This window comes from Hevea brasiliensis, chromosome 17, assembly GCF_030052815.1.
Source record: "Hevea brasiliensis isolate MT/VB/25A 57/8 chromosome 17, ASM3005281v1, whole genome shotgun sequence".
NCBI classification, from domain to species: domain Eukaryota; kingdom Viridiplantae; phylum Streptophyta; class Magnoliopsida; order Malpighiales; family Euphorbiaceae; genus Hevea; species Hevea brasiliensis.
Window position 1 is genome coordinate 53767548 of NC_079509.1, and position 18352 is coordinate 53785899.

Sequence of the window (18352 nt, forward strand, 5' to 3'; positions counted from 1 at the left end):
TTAAAATTCTCAAAAATTAAAAAATTGACTATAATAACAAGAAGTTGAAAAAAAAATTTAAAAGGGGAAGGGAAGAGTATTAAAATTTCTAAAAATACCATTCATTATTTTTATTATTTACTAAAGTACAAAAAAAAAGTTTTATAAAAAATTATTAATTCTAAAATTCTTATTGCAATAAGATAAAGTTAAGCAATAAAATATATATTTTTTACTCCGCAATCTCTATTTTAAATGGACTATAATAATTTTATTTAAAAATTGAAACTATTTTGAAAATAACTTTTAGTAAATAATAAATTTTAATTTGTAAAATCAAAATATTCATATTTTCATACTATACTTATGGTACTTTATTTATAATATTTTAATCACTAAAGTAATATGCATGGAAAATTCTATTTCGTGTGTTTTATTTATAATATTTCAATTGATTAAAGTAATATAACTTATTAATTTTTTTTTTATAATTTTTTAATCAATTTTAATTAGAAGTAAAATGCAGTCATACTAATGAATAACTAAATTTAATTGGCTATTGAAAATAATATATAATGATAATATTATATTATATAAAAAAATTATATAAAAAAATTTTAAATCACGAGTAAATTAATGTGCAACACATGATAAGGTAAAAACTAGTGTATAATAGAATAATGTAATGAGAGTTTACAGAATTCAATTGAATTTTTACACAATTATATTTAATTTTTTATAATTTTTTAAAAAATAATTTTTTAAATTAAAAAAATTAAAATTTTTCATTCCAAATATGAGAATTAACTAAAAAAAATCAATTGAATTAAGTTCTTATAAAATTTTAGTTTCAAAACAAGATATTAAAATTGCAATATTCATTAGAAAAAATACGCCCCAAAATCATAAAGAAAGATAATACAAAACTTTCAGAAGAAATAACACAAATCTCTTTCATGAAGAAATAAAATCAAATGAATTGTGCAGATTTGACAACAAGACTAAATTGTAGCAATATGCATAATCCAGTGATAGCTGCATATATATTGAACCTGGGAGACTCATGTTCATCTCTTCCCTCCCCTACTTTTGTAATTTATCTATCCATAGATACCAAAAAAAATTAAATTATTTACGATTATATATGTATAGTTCAAGATTCCAATCGTTGCTTTCTTTTTTAATACTTTTTTCTATTATAATCTACAAAAATTGACTGTATATGACATGAGAATTAATTTTATATTATTTAATTAATTACATATTTTGCTTTTTGTTGCATAGTTGAATAAGTCATACATAATAATTAGTTAAATTTTCAACGAAATGTCATGATTTTTTTTTTATTTACTTTGAAGTGATTTGCTATTTATTTCAGCTTTAGAGATTCAATAATATTATTTCGATCCTATGTAAGTTTGTTGGAATTTTTTTTATTTAATTTAAATTTATTTACCATAACATATATGAATTTCAGATTCATTGCTAATACTGTGTGCTATGAATTAATGTCTCAGCGATGCCGGGCATAATATTGCATGGATGACTAGCCACAGGTGTCGATTTAAGGTTGAATAAGAAGGAAACTTTTTATTTAAATTAAATTCATTATAAATTTAAGACATAAATATATAAAATTTACGTATTTAATAGATAAATCACATCACATATTTTATATTTTTAGTTTATGATCAATTCGATTTAAATAAAAAAAAAAAACTGTAACTAAAGCCAAAGAGGGTTCGTCACTTTGAAAAGCACAAGGGGAGAAAGAGGTAAGGAACGTAGAACTAAGGAAAGTGTGATTCACCTGTAAGCACGCGTCAGAGAATTGACACATAACATGCATTGGACTGGGTCTATTAAAGTGGTTTACTGATATGGATTTAACTGGTCTATTAAAAGAATTGATCTATAGTTGTTTGTGGAAATGAAATACTATTGGAGAGAAGTAAAGAACTAATATTTAGCATTATTGTTCAACTCTTGTTGAAAAAATATTTTTTTTTTAGAAAAATTTCATATAAAGTATAATTATTTTGTTATCGAAAATAAGATAGTTTCACATAAATTTATTACTTATTTTATTAGAATTTTGTAAAATATATTTTTTTTCATAAAGTAGTTAATTATGAAAATTTTACTAACTTAATAAAAAGAAAAATAAAATTTCCTCAAATAAAAAATCACATGTAATATTGTTTTAAAAAAATCAAAGATTTGAATTATGAATGGTAAATTTTGTTAAAAAATTATAAGAACACGTTTAAGTTTATTAAATATTATTTATTAGATTCTTAAAAACTATTATATTTATTTTTTTTATATGAAGAAACTTTATTTCTTTTAAAATTAATAAAATTTTCATAATTAACTATTTTACGAAAAAAATAATTATCTTACAAAAATTTTATGAGATAAGCTATAACTTTATGTGAAATTGTCTTATTTCCTGTAACAAAATAATTATACTATTTATAGAATCAAGTAATCATAGAAAGCACTATTTTTTAAATATTAAATCTTTATAATTAAAATATATCAAATTTAACTTTAAATTAATTTTTAATACTTTCTGATTAATATATTTAAAAAGTTATTTTTCTCGATATTAGCTCTAACAATAATGTCAAACAGACATTATATATTTTGCAGCCAAGGGATAGATGTCTCTATATAAGGCCTTTAATTTCCAAGCATTTGGAACAAGATACAAGCAGCTAAGTTACATGCTATACTTCTCCTTCCTTTCCTCCGGGCGAAAAATGGAAATGCAACCTCATTTACCCCCAAACACTGACCAAACCAAAATTCGCTCAGTGTTCCCTCCTCCTGTGTGGGATTCTTACAGCTTTACTTCTTTTTCTTTGCTGGACTCAGTAAGTAACTCTTTATCTTGTGATGCTTTGTTTCCTCTGTTTTTCTTGTGCTTTAAAAAGAAAGCTCATGAGTCTGAGGCTCTATTTATTTTACGAAAAATATTATTATGGAAAATATTTTCACGCTCAGAAAATAGATAAATGAAAAATATTTTTAGTTCAAGAAAAATTAAGCTATTTTTTAAAAAAAAAAATATTTTTTTTCTTTTTAAATTTGAAAGTCATTTTTTGTACTTTGACAATCTTATTAAAATGTGAAAACACTTATATATGTATAATATAAATATATATAATAGTTTAATACTGCAACCAAATAATGAAAAATATTTTTATGGAAAACATTTTCTTGAAAAACTATTTATATGAAAAATATATTTTATATATAAATTATTTTATGTAAAATTAAGCCTTAGATTACCTATATTATCTAATTCATTTTTTAAGCCTCAAACTTACATGAATATCTAATTCATTTTTTTAAGCCTCAAACTTACATGAATTTTTAAGAAATTCCCAAACTACTTTCACAGGAATATGAATCGTGGACTAGACGGGTGGAAACGCTCAAAGAAAAGGTCAAAGACATGTTAATGGCTGATGCAAGTAATCCGATCAAGAAAATTGAATTGATTAACTTATTATGCCGTCTTGGTTTATCATATCATTTTGAGAGGGAAATTGAAGAACAATTAATTCATATTTTTAATTGGGTTCCTCAACTCTTTGATGAAAATGATTATGATCTCTACACTACAGCTCTCCTTTTTCAAGTCTTGAGACAACACGGATTCAAAATGACTTGTGGTAAGTGCCTCATCAAAGATATAATAATAATAATAATAATAATAATAATAATAATAATTTCATTTAAAAATAAAAATATCAAATATATGTCTTTTCCCATTAAAATATATATGATGTGAAGGATTATTATGAATTAGATGTGTTCAAGAAATTCAAGGACAGCAATGGAGAGTTCAAGAAGAGCATCATCAAAGATGTGAGAGGCATTCTCAGCTTGTATGAAGCAAGTTTTATGAGTGTGCATGGAGAAGATATTCTCGATGAAGCTCTTGAATTTACAAGGTCACACCTGGAGTCATTGGCTATGCAATCAAAACCCCATTATTCTGAACGTATAAAGAATGCTCTGATCCTTCCGTTTCACAAGGGAGTACCCAGAGTAGAGGCTTGGCAATACATCTCTTTCTATGAAAAAGAAGAATCTCCAAATGAATTCCTACTCCAATTTGCAAAATTAGATTTCAATCGAGTGCAATTATTGCAGAGAGAGGAGCTCAAGGTGATGGCAAGGTAAACTTTGGTTTGAGAGATAATAAGGGCATTGTGTAAATGATATATTTTCTATATAAATATTTCTTACCTAGACACAGTTTAGACGTATGATATATAGTGAGACCCCCTTATGTGTCACATGTAAATAATTTTTCATAATTATACATCAATTTTTTTAGGTGGTGGAAAGACTTAAATCTTGCAGAGAAACTTCCCTATGCAAGAGACAGACTTGTGGAAATCTATTTCTGGGCGTGTTCCATTCAGTTTGAGCCTCATCTTGCTCTTTCAAGGATGATGATGGCCAAGTATTTGAAAATGATATCACTAGCTGATGACACATGCGATGCATATGCTACAATGAAGGAAGTCAATGCCTTCACAGATGCTATCGAGAGGTTTGCTATCCTTTTCTTTACTTTTTTGTTTTTCTTATAAGCTGTAATTTTATTAATAATTAAAAAATCAGCAACAATTTAATATGGACAAATCCGATTAAATCTTAGTCAGTAGGCTGCCCTCGTATACTCCGACCTAAGATCTAACATGCTAAGTGAAAAACATTTGCAGAGACATTTAAAATACCAAAAAGGAATCAACTCAGTTGGCAAGTGAGTTTGCTACTCAACTTGTTACCATGATCCAAATCTTGGAGCCAAATCATAAAAGAAGTCAACTAAGTACCTTTATTGCCCATAATTTTAGCGTGGATGATTTGCCCTTTGGGGAAAAATTTACGGTATATCACGTATTCAAGGCACAAGTGTGTGGGTCCACCTAAATTATAAAATACAATCGTTGCATATTCAATAATTTTGCTAATCATTAATTATAATGAGTTTTATGTGGGTCACAACGTAATCAATAGTTAAAATCTATCTATTATACATATAGTCATTATATGAAATAATTTATTTTAATTTACAGAAAAACTTATCTAGATTTAGTCTATCATGAATAAAATTTTAAAATAAAAGTTGCATGTATAATGATTTTATTATAGGTGGGTCTCACCTTACATATTGTATCCTAGTCCATATTAAAGGGGGTTGAAGAACCCATCAAGAAGTGAACTTACTGTGATGCATAAAAGCTGGCCGTGACACTAAAGATGTGAGAAAACAAATAATACTAATTGTGATTTTAATAATACAAATTACAGTTTAGTTATTACTGTAAAAAATAAATAATCATTTTACTATTATGTCCATGAAGAAATTGGATGTCTAAATAGTTTTATATATATAAGCAGGTGCAGTATTGATGCTACTGACGAACTGCCAGATTACATGAAAGTTTTCTACAAGGAATTACTGAATCTTTTTGAGGAAACAGAGAATATTGCGAGTAAGGAAGGAAGATCCTACTGTGCCTATTACGTAAAAGAAGAAGTAAGATTTGTCTAGATTCTTGATATATTCAACTAAAAAATCAATTAATTAATTAATTTTTTCTTTGGTTGGCTTATGGCTGCTGGTATTAATTAATTTACTTTTGATAATGCAAATTAATTCATCAGTTTAAAAACTTGTTGAGATCCTATCGCATGGAGGCACAGTGGTTTAATGAAGGGTATGTGCCAACATTTGATGTGTATTTGCAAAATGGTTCTGAGTCAAGCAGCTATGGCGTAATTGTAGCAGCAGGCTTTATTGGAATGGAAAAGATTGCAGGGATCAAGGAATATCAGTGGCTTCAAAGTAACCCAAAAATTGTCAAAGCTCTCAAGGTACTTGGGCGTCTTGAGAACGACATAGTATCCCACCAGGTATACACAAACACATAGATCGAAATCCCAATTTCGTTCTTTTCCATTTTGAATTGAAAAAAAAAAAAAAAACAAAAAAAAAACAAAAAACAAAAAAGGTTATCGCCTATTAAATGATTTCATAGCCTCTGGTTTAACCCAACCCATAAGGGGATCTACAGCAGATTGAGCTCCAAAGTGTTGAGAGTACGAATAACCCTTAGTTGATTCACCCAAAGGCATAAACGGAGAAAATTTTTAGTCTCAATGCTGCAGTGGGTTGTCGAATCAGGGTTGGATGTATCCAATTTCATTTTATGCTTAAGAAATTTAATCACTTTTAACTCAACTGCATGAAAATATAGGCTGAGCAAAAGAGAGGAGACTCTGCTTCATCGGTAGAGTGCTACATGAAAGAACATGATGTTTTAGAAAAGAAGGCTGTGGAAGAGATTCTCAAAATTTGCGCAAATGCATGGAAGGACATCAACGAAGAATGCATGAAGCCAACTGCTCTGCCAAGTCCTATTCTCCAATTGTTGGTTAACCTTGCTCGAATAACAGAGGTTGTTTACAGATTTGACGACTCCTACACCAACCCATCAAGTCTGAAAGATAAAATTACAGCATTGCTTCTGGAGCCACTTCCTTTGCAAGACCAAGTTAATATATAATACGATGAGTTTCGTATATATGTCTTTCCCCTGCTTGGCTTGGATTGTCCCTGTGCCGGAAAGGCAAGAATAAATAGTGTGCTTTGCTTTGCTATATATCAGTTGTTGTAAAATAAAACAAATGATCGAGAGGCCAAACACTATGAGTCATCTCTCTCTGCATCTTAACTATGAATAATTAAGGTGCTATGCTTTGTAATTTGATAATGTGTGCAATTTTATGTTTCTTAAAAAAAAAAAAATTATTATTTGTATGATGCTTGTGCTTCTTTTCAAGAATTTCTTTTTTAGTATGATGTTTTCAAGAATCTTAACCAAATCTAAGCTAATATTGAGAAAAATAGCTTAGAAAGTATTAAAAAATAATTTAAAGTTAAATTTAATATATTTTTATTATAAAAATTTAATATTTAAAAAATTATTTTTTTAACAACTCAAACAATAATGCTAAGCATCACTTCTCTACTTCTCTCTAATGGTGTTTCAGTTTCACAAACAATCACAGATTAATTCTCTTATGGCTTTTTCATAAGCAAAGATAATAATAATAATAATAATAATAATAATAATAATAATAATAATAATAATAATAATAATAATAATAATAATAATAAAGTTAGGAAAAACTTAATATAACACTATCCAATTAAACCCAGATTACTAGATCACTTTAATACATCTAATCTAGGACAATGCTTCTTGCGTGCCAATTCTTTGACGTGCGCTTACATCGTCACCTGTAGCTAGGCATCCCATTATTATACCTAATATCACTGAGACATTGATTCATAGCTAATAGCATTAGCCATGAATATGAAATTCATATATTTATGGTTAGTGGTCTGCATTTTCGGTTTAGAATTTATCTAGGAATCGGAACTGAATTGAAATTTTGGTATGATTTTGATTTGATTCTTTATTATTTTGGTTTCAGTTGAATTTTGATGCATGCATTTTAGATCATCATTTATGTATAATTTTTGCATATAATTTACCCTTGTTCATAGCTATTATTATAGATATTAGCATATATTTAGTCAATTTTATAATTTTCACACTTCTTAGTTTAATTTTTGGAATTTATTTGTTTTGTAGGTTAAATTTGGAGAAATTTGATGTATTTTGATCAGAGTAGTCATTTGGAGGAGATTAGAGTTGAATTGCAAAAATTTTTGAAGTTGAGTAAAAAAATGGTCGAGAGCGACACAACCTGCAGCACAACCGATTTAGCTTATGTCGCAGGTTGTGTCGAATCATCAGATATTCAGGCCGAGAGCTACACAACCCGTGACACAACCCGCGACATAACCGATCCAGCTTATGTCATTTTTACTGGAAATGGCTGACGTGGCATTTCCGTTACTCTGGCTTTTTACCTCACTTTCTCTGGAACCTTCCCCAAAAACCCATTCTAGGGCAGTCCCCTCACCTATATAAAGTCCCCTTTATCATTTTCTTTCCATAAGGAGCAAGGGAGGCATTTTTGGCAAGAAAAGAATGAGAGGAAGAGAAGAACACGTGAAGCTATTTTCCAGCAGCTGCAGAACTCGTTTTCTGCACTTTCCAGCAGTAGCTTCTGTTGCATTTTTTCTGGGTTTTTCTATTCCTTAACTTAGATTTCCATTATTTCTTCATTTATACATTTGGGTTTGTTTAGAAATTATGATTAGTGAGTAGTTGTTTGAGATTCTAGAGATGGGTTTGTAAATATTGTTTTGGATTGTGGTTTTGAACTGATTTAGCCATTTAAATGAAGATTGTGATATTTTGATTTATTGCTTGTGAGCTTGTTGCCTTGCTTGATGAATGGGCCCTCATTAAGTTAAGCTTTAATCCTTAATAGATGGACTGAAAAGTGAATACTAGGGATATATAATCTTGCAATAAACTTGATTTTCTTGGTGTTAGAGATAAGCTAAGAGAATTAAGGGGACTTTCCAAAATCAATTAGAGCTTTAATTGGGTTTTTGTTAGGTTTGAAATACCGTGAAAATAGGGTTTGATTTAATGAAAACCAACTTTGAAATGCTTGAAAAAGGTTTCAAAGAACTAAGAATTGATTTTCCTCAAAATTGCAATTCTTATGTGTTTGGCTAAATTAGGGATAAACCACATGCAAACAATATTGAAAATCCAATCTCTAGAATCACTTTAATTTTCATTGAATTTAGATTTAATTCCTCCAAATTTCATAAATAGAAATTTCAATTTAAATTTTGGTAATCTAGTTTAATTAATTTTAGTTAATTGTTTGATTTAGTTTTAATTCCTCAAACACCAATTTTAATTTCAAATTTCATTTTACATCTTTAAATTTTGTCATTCTAATTAGCTTATACTTTTATTTCCAATTTAAGCACAATTCCTTGTGGGATCGATATCATTTTTTTAAAACTATACTACTGTGACCCGTGCACTTGCGGACAACACACCACATCAAGTTTTTGGTGCCGTTGCCGGGGAATTGTTTGTTTTTAAGTTGGATTTTAATTGTTTTAAGCTAATTAGAATTTTTATTTTCTTTTATTTTCATTGCTGTTCCTTGTGTTTTTCAGGTACTTTTCTTGTTTATGAGACGATCGAAAAGCACAAGTGATACCGAATTGTTATTCAATCCTGAAATTGAAAAATTCTGTCGAGCCAACAAAAAGGAACACAAAAGAAGAAAAGAAGCAGAAAAAGAAGAACAATAAAGATTTGAGCAAGAGGAGACAATTGAAAATATGGAGAATCAAAATAGAGCTATTGGTGGAAACAATGGAGGAAATGAGCAAAACGGGCAAAATGAAGTGGTTAATCCAAATGATCCTCAATGAAGATCCATGTTGGATTATGCTTTTCCTAGATGTGCAGATGTGCGAGATAACAGACCTATCATTGGAGCTAATCAATTTGAGTTAAAGACTGGTCTCATTCAAATGGTTCAGAATTCACAATTTGGAGGTAGTCCACTTGAAAATCCTCATTCTCATTTGAAGAAATTTTTGATGATATGTGGTACACAAAGGCAGCCTGGAGTTTCAGATGAAGTGATTCGGCTCACCTTATTTCCATTCTCTCTTCGGGATTCAGCATTAGAGTGGTATGACTCACTTTCACAAGCTATTATAGCTACTTGGGAGCAGCTATCTCAAGCTTTTCTATCTCAATTTTTCCCACCTGGGAAGACTACTCATTTGAGGAATTTGATGGTAGCTTTTAAGCCAAGGGATGATGAAACTTTGTATGAAACTTGGATGAGATTTAAGGAGCTTGAAAGGCAATGTCCTCATCATGAAATACCGAAATGGATGATTGTTCAGAATTTCTACACCAGAGTTACTCCAGCCACAAGAAACACAATTGATTCACATGCAGGAGGAGATTTCATGAGAATGACAAGTGAAGAATGCTATGATCTATTAGAGAAGATTGCTCATAATACCCATTTGTGGGGAAATCCTAGAGCACTTGAGCCAAAGAAAGCTGGGATTTATGAAATTGACTCAGTTAGCTACATGAATGCAAGATTTGATCAGTTGACTCAGCTTCTTAGTGTTTTTTGCACAAAGGCAACAACCTCAACTCCTCCAACTATGCAACAAGTTGCCTTCACAGATGGAACTCAAAGTTGTGGAGTTGATTACTCTTCTTATGGTGATGATTATTTGCAAGAACAAGCTGCTTATGCAGGAGGTTATCAACAGAAACCTATGGGAAATTCTTACTCTAATGTGAACAACTCAACATGGAGACCACAAGCAACTTTTGCTCAACAAGGCCAAAGCTCAAATTATGCTCATAACCAGCAGTATATGCAGCAGAATAAGCCTCAATTTCAACCTCAATTTCAGCCCACAAGGCAGCCACAACCTGGATATCAAGCAAGAGCACAACAATCCTTTCCACCTCATGAACCGAAGCCAACCTTAGAAAGCATGATGGAGAAATTTTTTGCTGAACAAAGCAAGATGAATAGCAAATTGGAGGAAGAAATGCAACACATGAGACAAACCATGGATCAATTACAAGTTCACAACCGCATGTTGGAGACTCAATTGGCTCAACAAGCAAGTTCATCGGGAAGCAATTCCTATGGGAAACTACCTAGCCAACCACAAAACCCTCATGAACAATGTAAGGTTGTAACCTTGAGAAGTGGTAAGAAAGTTGGTCAAGAGAGTGAAAACAAGAGAGAAGAAAAAGAGAGCACAAAAGAAGAAAATTCAGTTGAGAGCAAGAAAAATGAAAAAGAAGAAGAAAGCAAAAGTGAGCAAGATGAGGGAGAGAAACCATACATCCCACAGACCTTACAAGCCCACCCTTCCCTACCCTCAAAGATTCATCAAGCACAAGCTAGACAAACAATTTGGCAAATTCCTTGAAGTGCTAAAGAAGTTGTATATCAATGTGCCATTCACTGAAGCACTATCCCAAATGCCAAGTTATGCCAAGTTTTTGAAGGAGATTCTTTCCAACAAGAGAAGGCTAGAAGATTATGATACCATCAACTTGGGAGAGCAATGCAGTGCTATAATTCAGAAGAAGTTACCTCCCAAACTCAAAGATCCGGGTGTGTTTTCCATTCCTTGTCATATTGGTGATAATTGTGTGGCAAATGCCTTATGTGACCTTGGAGCTAGTGTCAGCCTAATGCCACTTTCAATATATGAGAAGTTGAATATGGGAGAGTTGAAGCCCACAAATATGTATCTTTCATTGGCTGACCGTTCAATTAAGTATCCAGAAGGCATTCTAGAAAATGTGCCTATCAAGGTTGGGAAATTCTACATTCCGGTGGACTTTGTCATTTTAGATATGGAAGAAGACACAAAAGTTCCTATCTTATTGGGAAGACCCTTTTTGGCAACAGCTGGTGCATTAATTAATGTAAAGGGTGAGAAATTGACACTTAGAGTGGGAGATGATCAAATGATATTCAACATCAATCCTGCCATGAAAAGGAAACATGAAGAAGTTGAGTCTTGTTTGCGGGTAGATATTCTTGATGAGGTTGTTCAAGAGCATTTCAGAAAAAGCTATCCATAAGACCCACTTGAAAATTGCTTAGTCCATGGTGGGAGTATTGATGATGATAATCACAACATAGCTACTTTTGCACAACATTTGGAGAGTTCTCCACCACATCCTGAAGCCATGATTTTTCAGCTTGAAGAAGTGCAAAATTTGGAGATCAAACCACCATCATTAAAGGTAGAGGATGCCCCAAAGGTAGATCTTAAACCTCTTCCTTCCAACCTCAGGTATGCTTTTCTTGGACCCAATGGAACATATCCTGTTATAATTAATGCATCATTGACTGATATTGAGAATGAAAAATTGTTGAGAGTTTTGAGAGAATATAGAAGAGTTTTGGGTTATGCAATTGATGATATAAAGGGAATTAGTCCAACAGTTTGTATGCATAGGATTTTCCTAGAGCCAAATAGTAAACCTTCCATTGAACATCAAAGAAGATTGAATCCTACAATGAAGGATATTGTGAAAAAGGAAATCCTAAAATTACTAGCTGCTGGAATTATTTACCCCATTTCTGACAGTGAGTGGGTTAGTCCTGTGCATGTTGTACCAAAAAAAGGTGGGGTGACAGTTGTTAAAAATGAGAATAATGAGTTGATACCCACTAGAACTGTTACAGGTTGGAGAATGTGCATAGACTATAGGAAGTTGAATAATGCTACAAGAAAAGACCATTTTCCCCTTCCTTTTATGGATCAAATGTTAGAAAGATTAGCCAAGCATTCATTCTTTTGTTACTTAGATGGATATTCTGGTTTCTTTCAAATTCCAATCCATCCTGATGACCAAGAAAAAACTACCTTTACCTGTCCCTATGGCACCTTTGCCTATCGAAGGATGCCATTCGGATTGTGTAATGCGCCTGGAACCTTTCAAAGGTGCATGATGGCCATTTTTTCTGATTTTATTGAAGAAATTATGGAGGTCTTCATGGATGACTTTTTAGTATATGGCACTAATTTTTATTCATGCTTGACTAATTTGTCTAAAATCTTGCAGAGATGTGCTGATAATGATTTGGTGTTGAATTGGGAGAAATGCCACTTTATGGTCTAAGAGGGGATCGTTTTAGGGCATTTGATCTCAAACCGGGGAATAGAAGTGGATAAAGCCAAAATAGAAATTATTGAAAAAATGCCCCCTCCAACTACTGTCAAAGGAGTGCAGAGTTTTCTTGGACATGCCGGGTTTTACTAGCGATTTATTCAAGATTTTTCTAAACTTGCTAAACCCTTAACAAATCTCTTGAATCATGATGTTAAATTTGATTTTAATCAAGATTGTATGGTTGCTTTTTGCAGGTTAAAGACAGCATTAACAACAGCTCCTATCATGCAACCCCCGGATTGGACTTTGCCATTCGAAATCATGTGTGATGCAAGCGAGTTTGCTGTTGGAGCTGTCCTTGGCCAGCGAAAAAATAGAAAACCTTATGCCATTTACTATGCAAGTCGAACCCTTGATGAAGCTCAAGTTAATTATGCTACAACTAAAAAGGAGTTTCTTGCGGTAGTATTTGCACTCAATAAATTTCGTTCTTATTTGGTCAACTCAAAGGAAATAGTTTTCACTGATCATGCAGCAATAAGGTATTTAATGAGCAAGAAAGAAGCTAAATCTAGGTTGATTAGATGGATTTTATTACTTCAAGAATTTGATTTGGAAATAAGAGATAAAAAAGGTGTTGAGAATGTGGTGGCTGATCACCTTTCTAGGATAAAAACTGAAAATAAAGATGATGAAATTGTGCCAATTGATGAATTTTTCATGAATGAGCAGTTGTATGTGTTGAAATCTGCACTTCCATGGTTTGCTGATATTGTGAATTTCTTGTCTTGTGGTGTCTTGCCACCTGATTTATCTTGGCAGCAAAAGAAAAGATTCTTGCATGATGTTAAATTTTATTCTTGGGAAGAACCTCTTTTGTTTAGGAGATGTAATGATGGAATAATTAGGAGATGTATACCAGAGGAAGAAATAAATGATGTTATTTACCATTGTCATTCCTCTGAATATGGTGGTCATTTTAGTGCCTCAAAAACTGTTGAAAAAATCTTGACATCAGGTTTCTATTGGCCTAATATGTTTAAACACGTGAGAGACTTTGTAAGCAAGTGTGATAGGTGACAAAGGGTAGGCAACATTTCCAAGAGAGATGAGATGCCCCAACAGTCCATATTAGAAGTTGAATTGTTTGATGTGTGGGGAATTGATTTCATGGGGCCATTTCCATCTTCTTATGGGAATAAATATATCTTGGTAGGGGTGGACTATGTATCTAAATGGGTAGAAGTTATTGCTACACCTACCAATGATGCAAAAGTTGTGGTGAAATTTCTGAAAAAATTTGTTTTAACTAGATTTGGTGCCCCACGTGCCATAATCAGTGATGGTGGTAGCCATTTTTGCAACCACCAATTTGAAAAATTGATGAGAAAATATGGGGTAAAGCATGGGATTGCCACACCATATCACCCTCAAACAAATGGCCAAGTAGAAATCACAAATAGAGAGCTTAAGCAAATCTTGGAGAAAACTGTCAACAAGTCCAGAAAAGATTGGTCCCTTAAATTAGATGACACGCTTTGGGCATATAGGACAACCTTTAAAACCCCCATAGGAACTACACCTTATAGGTTAGTTTTTGGGAAATCATGCCATTTGCCCGTAGAGTTAGAACATAAAGCTTATTGGGCCATTAGAGCAATCAATTTTGATTTACAAGCTGCTGGACACAAAAGACTTTTGCAACTTGATGAATTAGAAGAATTGAGACTTGATGCTTATGAAAATGCTAGGATCTATAAAGAAAGAACTAAAAAATGGCATGATAAGCATATCAAGAAAAAGGACTTTAAAGAAGGAGATTTGGTTCTCTTATTCAATTCAAGGTTAAAATTTTTTCCAGGAAAATTAAAATCAAGGTGGTCCAGTCCATTCAAAATTGTGAAAATTTTACCTCATGGTGCTGTGGAAATTTTTGGTGAAAAATCTGGTAATTTCAAGGTAAATGGGCAAAGATTGAGGCACTATTCAGTTGGTGAGCCAATTGAGAAGATAGCAACTTGCTATCTCTCTCATTCTCCATAAAATCTTGAGTGAGTATGGTCAAGCTAAAGACCTAAACTTAGCATTTTTGTGCATAACTCATAATTTTTTTGATTCTTTATTTCTTTCATATATATGTTTGTTTTAAGTTTTTTCTATACTCCTTATTCAGAGTTTAACATTGTTCTAATTTCCTTGTGCAGATGGGATACAATGCATTGCAAGCAAATGAGCATAAAAAAAAATTTTTCTTGTTTTAGTCTAGCTTTAAATTTTTGGCTTTAAATTTTAGTTTCAAATTTGTTCACTTACCATTTTCATCTTTCTATTGTTGAGTATTTGCTGGTGCATATTACTGGATTCATTGCCCTTTTTCTTAATTTTAAGAGAAAATTTTTCCAAACCTTGACATCTTGGTTTAACAAGGAAAATTATTTGAATGTGGATGTGTGAATTAATGCTTTGAAAAATTATTTTTTATGAGTATTTAATGAACATGACAAATTGAACAATTAGAATTCATGTTATGAAGGTTTAATCATTTGAAATCTAATTTGTTTCAAATTTTTAGGTGCTATGAAATTTGGTCAAATTTGGGCAGCAGATTGCACAACCTGCGACATAACCGGGTTCGCTTGTGTCGTCGCTTGTGTTCGCTGGGCACATTTTTGGGCAGATTGTTGCACAACCTGTGACATAACCGGGTTCGCTTGTGTCGTCGCTTGTGTTCGCTGGGCACCCTTTTGGGCAGATTGTTGCACAACCTGCGACACAACCCCCCTATCCTTATGTTCTAACTTGTGTCGCCTGTTTGTTTTGCAGGATAAGAACTCACTTCACCAGAATGGGCCAGCAGCTACCCCAACCAAAGCCCAAAAAGCCCACTAAGCAAAAAAAAAAAAAAGAAAAAAATTCATGTCTTTATTTTAGTTGCTTAATTAATTAGTATTTTGAACTTGTTTAGTTAATATTTTGCTTGCGTTGTTTTTTTTCTTGAACCATTTGCTTATTCACTATTTTTTTTAGTTCCTCATAAAATACATTTTTCTTTTATATCTTAGTACATTGCTCACTTGCTTTGATATGCTCCTTCGGAATTTACACTTGATGATTATATTTTTGCGCTTAACTTCCCTATTCCAAATTTTTGAGTTTAATTGATTTAATGGATTCCATTGTACTGTTTCTTTTGCAATGAGTGCAACAGCTGTCCAAATTTTAATTAAATTGGCTGCACTTCAATGAGGTAACAATTCTCGTCTCAGCTTGTGTCACTTTCAACACAAGTTGTGCTATCGCTTATGCAACAGGGTAATAATTCTTTATGCACATATGAGCCACCCATTTTCTGCACATATAGCCACATATAATCCAATTTCTTGCAATCTTTTAACATTGAGGACAATGTTCATTCTGAGTATGGGGGAGAGGGTAAATTTTTTGCAAAAATTACTTTTTCCTTTTTCACTTGCATATAGTGACATACTCATACTTGTACATATTCACATACATACACTTGCATATAGCTTCATATACTTAGTTATGCATACTTAGTTACATATAGGTTGACTATACATTTACACTCATGCATTTCATTTATTCATTTAAAATTTTTTTGAATTTTTTAAACCAGTCTTTGAATTCCATAAGCCACTTATTCAAGCAATCCAACTTGCCTTTAGATGGTTAGTGGAATGAAAGATCCAGCTGGGTACAAAGTCTTAAGCATTATTCTTTCTCTTACTTAATAGCTGAAAATTAATATGTCTATCTAGGTATGCAGATTCTGATTAGTTATTTTGAGTTTTGTGTGTCTGAATAAGCCTTTAAGGAAGAAAATGGTCCTTGTCGTCTCACCATTCCTAGAACAAGCATCTTAGATTTTTCAAAGCGAAATTTTTAACTTGCATTTGATAAGAATATGATTTAGGCATTCCTTCATATTTTAAACCTCGCATTTAGCCTTAACCTACCTTAATCTCATTTCAACCCTTGCAAACCCCCTTGAACCTTAATTCCCTAATTTCTTTGGAACCCAAATCATTTACCTAGCCATTAAACCTAAACACTACCACCTATTTATGAGAATAATATTTTAGCAATTAAGTGCATAAAAAAAAATTTTGATAAAAAAAAAAAAAACTTGGAGGATTGAAACATCTTGAAAAGTGCTAGAGTAATTGTGAAAAGTTGATAAAAAAAAAATGGTCACCAAAATATCCCAAAGGTAATTTTGGGTGTGACATGAAATAGGGACGCATACAAAATACAAAATATATTATAAAAGTAGTCCCTTTATTGTGATAGCACTTGAGATTCATTGTGAATTTCTTTCCTCTTGATATTAAAAAAAAATGTGAAAAAAAAATGGATGCACTTTGAGTTTCATGATTAATATTATTCTCATATTTTGTTTTCCTTATTCCCTTTCTTTGTTAACCATAATTTTACCCTATTGGACCCCATTACAACCCTTAAAAAGACCTAATGATTCTTTGAAAAATGCTTGTTACATTAGTAGAGTTAGATCTTTTATGCTTGTATATGGGTTTGGCAATATAATCTTCCATACATTACTCACCATCTAATTGAGACACATTGGCTATCTATTTCATTTAGGTTTGTTTTGGCACAATTGACTGTTGTAGCTAGTTGGTGTTTGTTGCTTGGGTTGATTGGTTAATTCTTAGCTATTTTGTAATTGTTGAGAGTGATTGCTTCATTCTTTGTGCTTCGCTGGTGGGAATTTGGAATGTTGGTGGCTAAAGGTAAGTTGGTGGTTTGGATTTGTGATTTTTGTGTTTTCAAAGACTGATTCTATTCCCTTCCAAATGAGTTTTAATGAAATTTTGCTTGGGGACAAGCAAGAGTTTGAGTATGGGGGAATTTGATGTATGCATTTTAGATCATCATTTAGGTATAACTTTTGCACATAATTTACTCTTGTTCATAGCTATTATTATAGATATTAGCATATATTTAGTCAATTTTATAATTTTCACACTTCTTAGTTTAATTTTTGGAATTTATTTGTTTTGTAGGTTAAATTTGGAGAAATTTGATATATTTTGATCAGAGTAGCCATTTGGAGGAGATTAGAGTTGAATTGCAAAAATTTTTGAAGTTGAGTAAAAAAATGGCCGAGAGCGACACAACCTGCAGCACAACCGATTTAGCTTATGTCGCAGGTTGTGTCGAATCATCAGATATTCAGGCCGAGAGCTACACAACCCGCGACACAACCCGCGACATAACCGATCCAGCTTATGTCATTTTTACTGGAAATGGCTGATGTGGCATTTCCGTTACTCTGGCTTTTTACCTCACTTTCTCTGGAACCTTCCCCCTTTTTACCCATTCTAGGGCAGTCCCCTCACCTATATAAAGTCCCCTTTATCATTTTCTTTCCATAAGGAGCAAGGGAGGCATTTTTGGCAAGAAAAGAATGAGAGGAAGAGAAGAACACGTGAAGCTATTTTCCAGCAGCTGCAGAACTCATTTTCTGCACTTTCCAGCAGCAGCTTCTACTGCATTTTTCTGGGTTTTTCTATTCCTTAACTTAGATTTCCATTATTTCTTCATTTATACATTTGAGTTTGTTTAGAAATTATGATTAGTGAGTAGTTGTTTGAGATTCTAGAGATGGGTTTGTAAATATTGTTTTGGATTGTGGTTTTGAACTGATTTAGCCATTTAAATGAAGATTGTGA

General features: G+C 32.0%; 1 protein-coding gene and 1 non-coding gene across 2 annotated transcripts; one reads left to right on the forward strand and one right to left on the reverse strand.

Annotated features, from left to right (window-relative positions):
* Nucleotides 1-2714: 2714 nt before the first annotated feature.
* On the forward strand, nt 2715-6827 carry LOC110649731 (probable terpene synthase 6). The gene is made up of 7 exons (XM_058140034.1): nt 2715-2858; nt 3389-3662; nt 3800-4172; nt 4334-4552; nt 5407-5545; nt 5674-5922; nt 6267-6827. The coding sequence occupies exons 1-7, from the start codon at nt 2745-2747 to the stop codon at nt 6573-6575; spliced, it is 1677 nt and encodes a 558-aa protein (XP_057996017.1). The 5' UTR covers nt 2715-2744; the 3' UTR covers nt 6576-6827.
* Nucleotides 6828-9748: 2921 nt separating this feature from the next.
* Nucleotides 9749-9855, reverse strand: LOC131175697 (small nucleolar RNA R71). Its single transcript, XR_009145888.1, has one exon. It is a non-coding gene; the product is annotated as a small nucleolar RNA R71 (small nucleolar RNA).
* Nucleotides 9856-18352: the final 8497 nt, after the last annotated feature.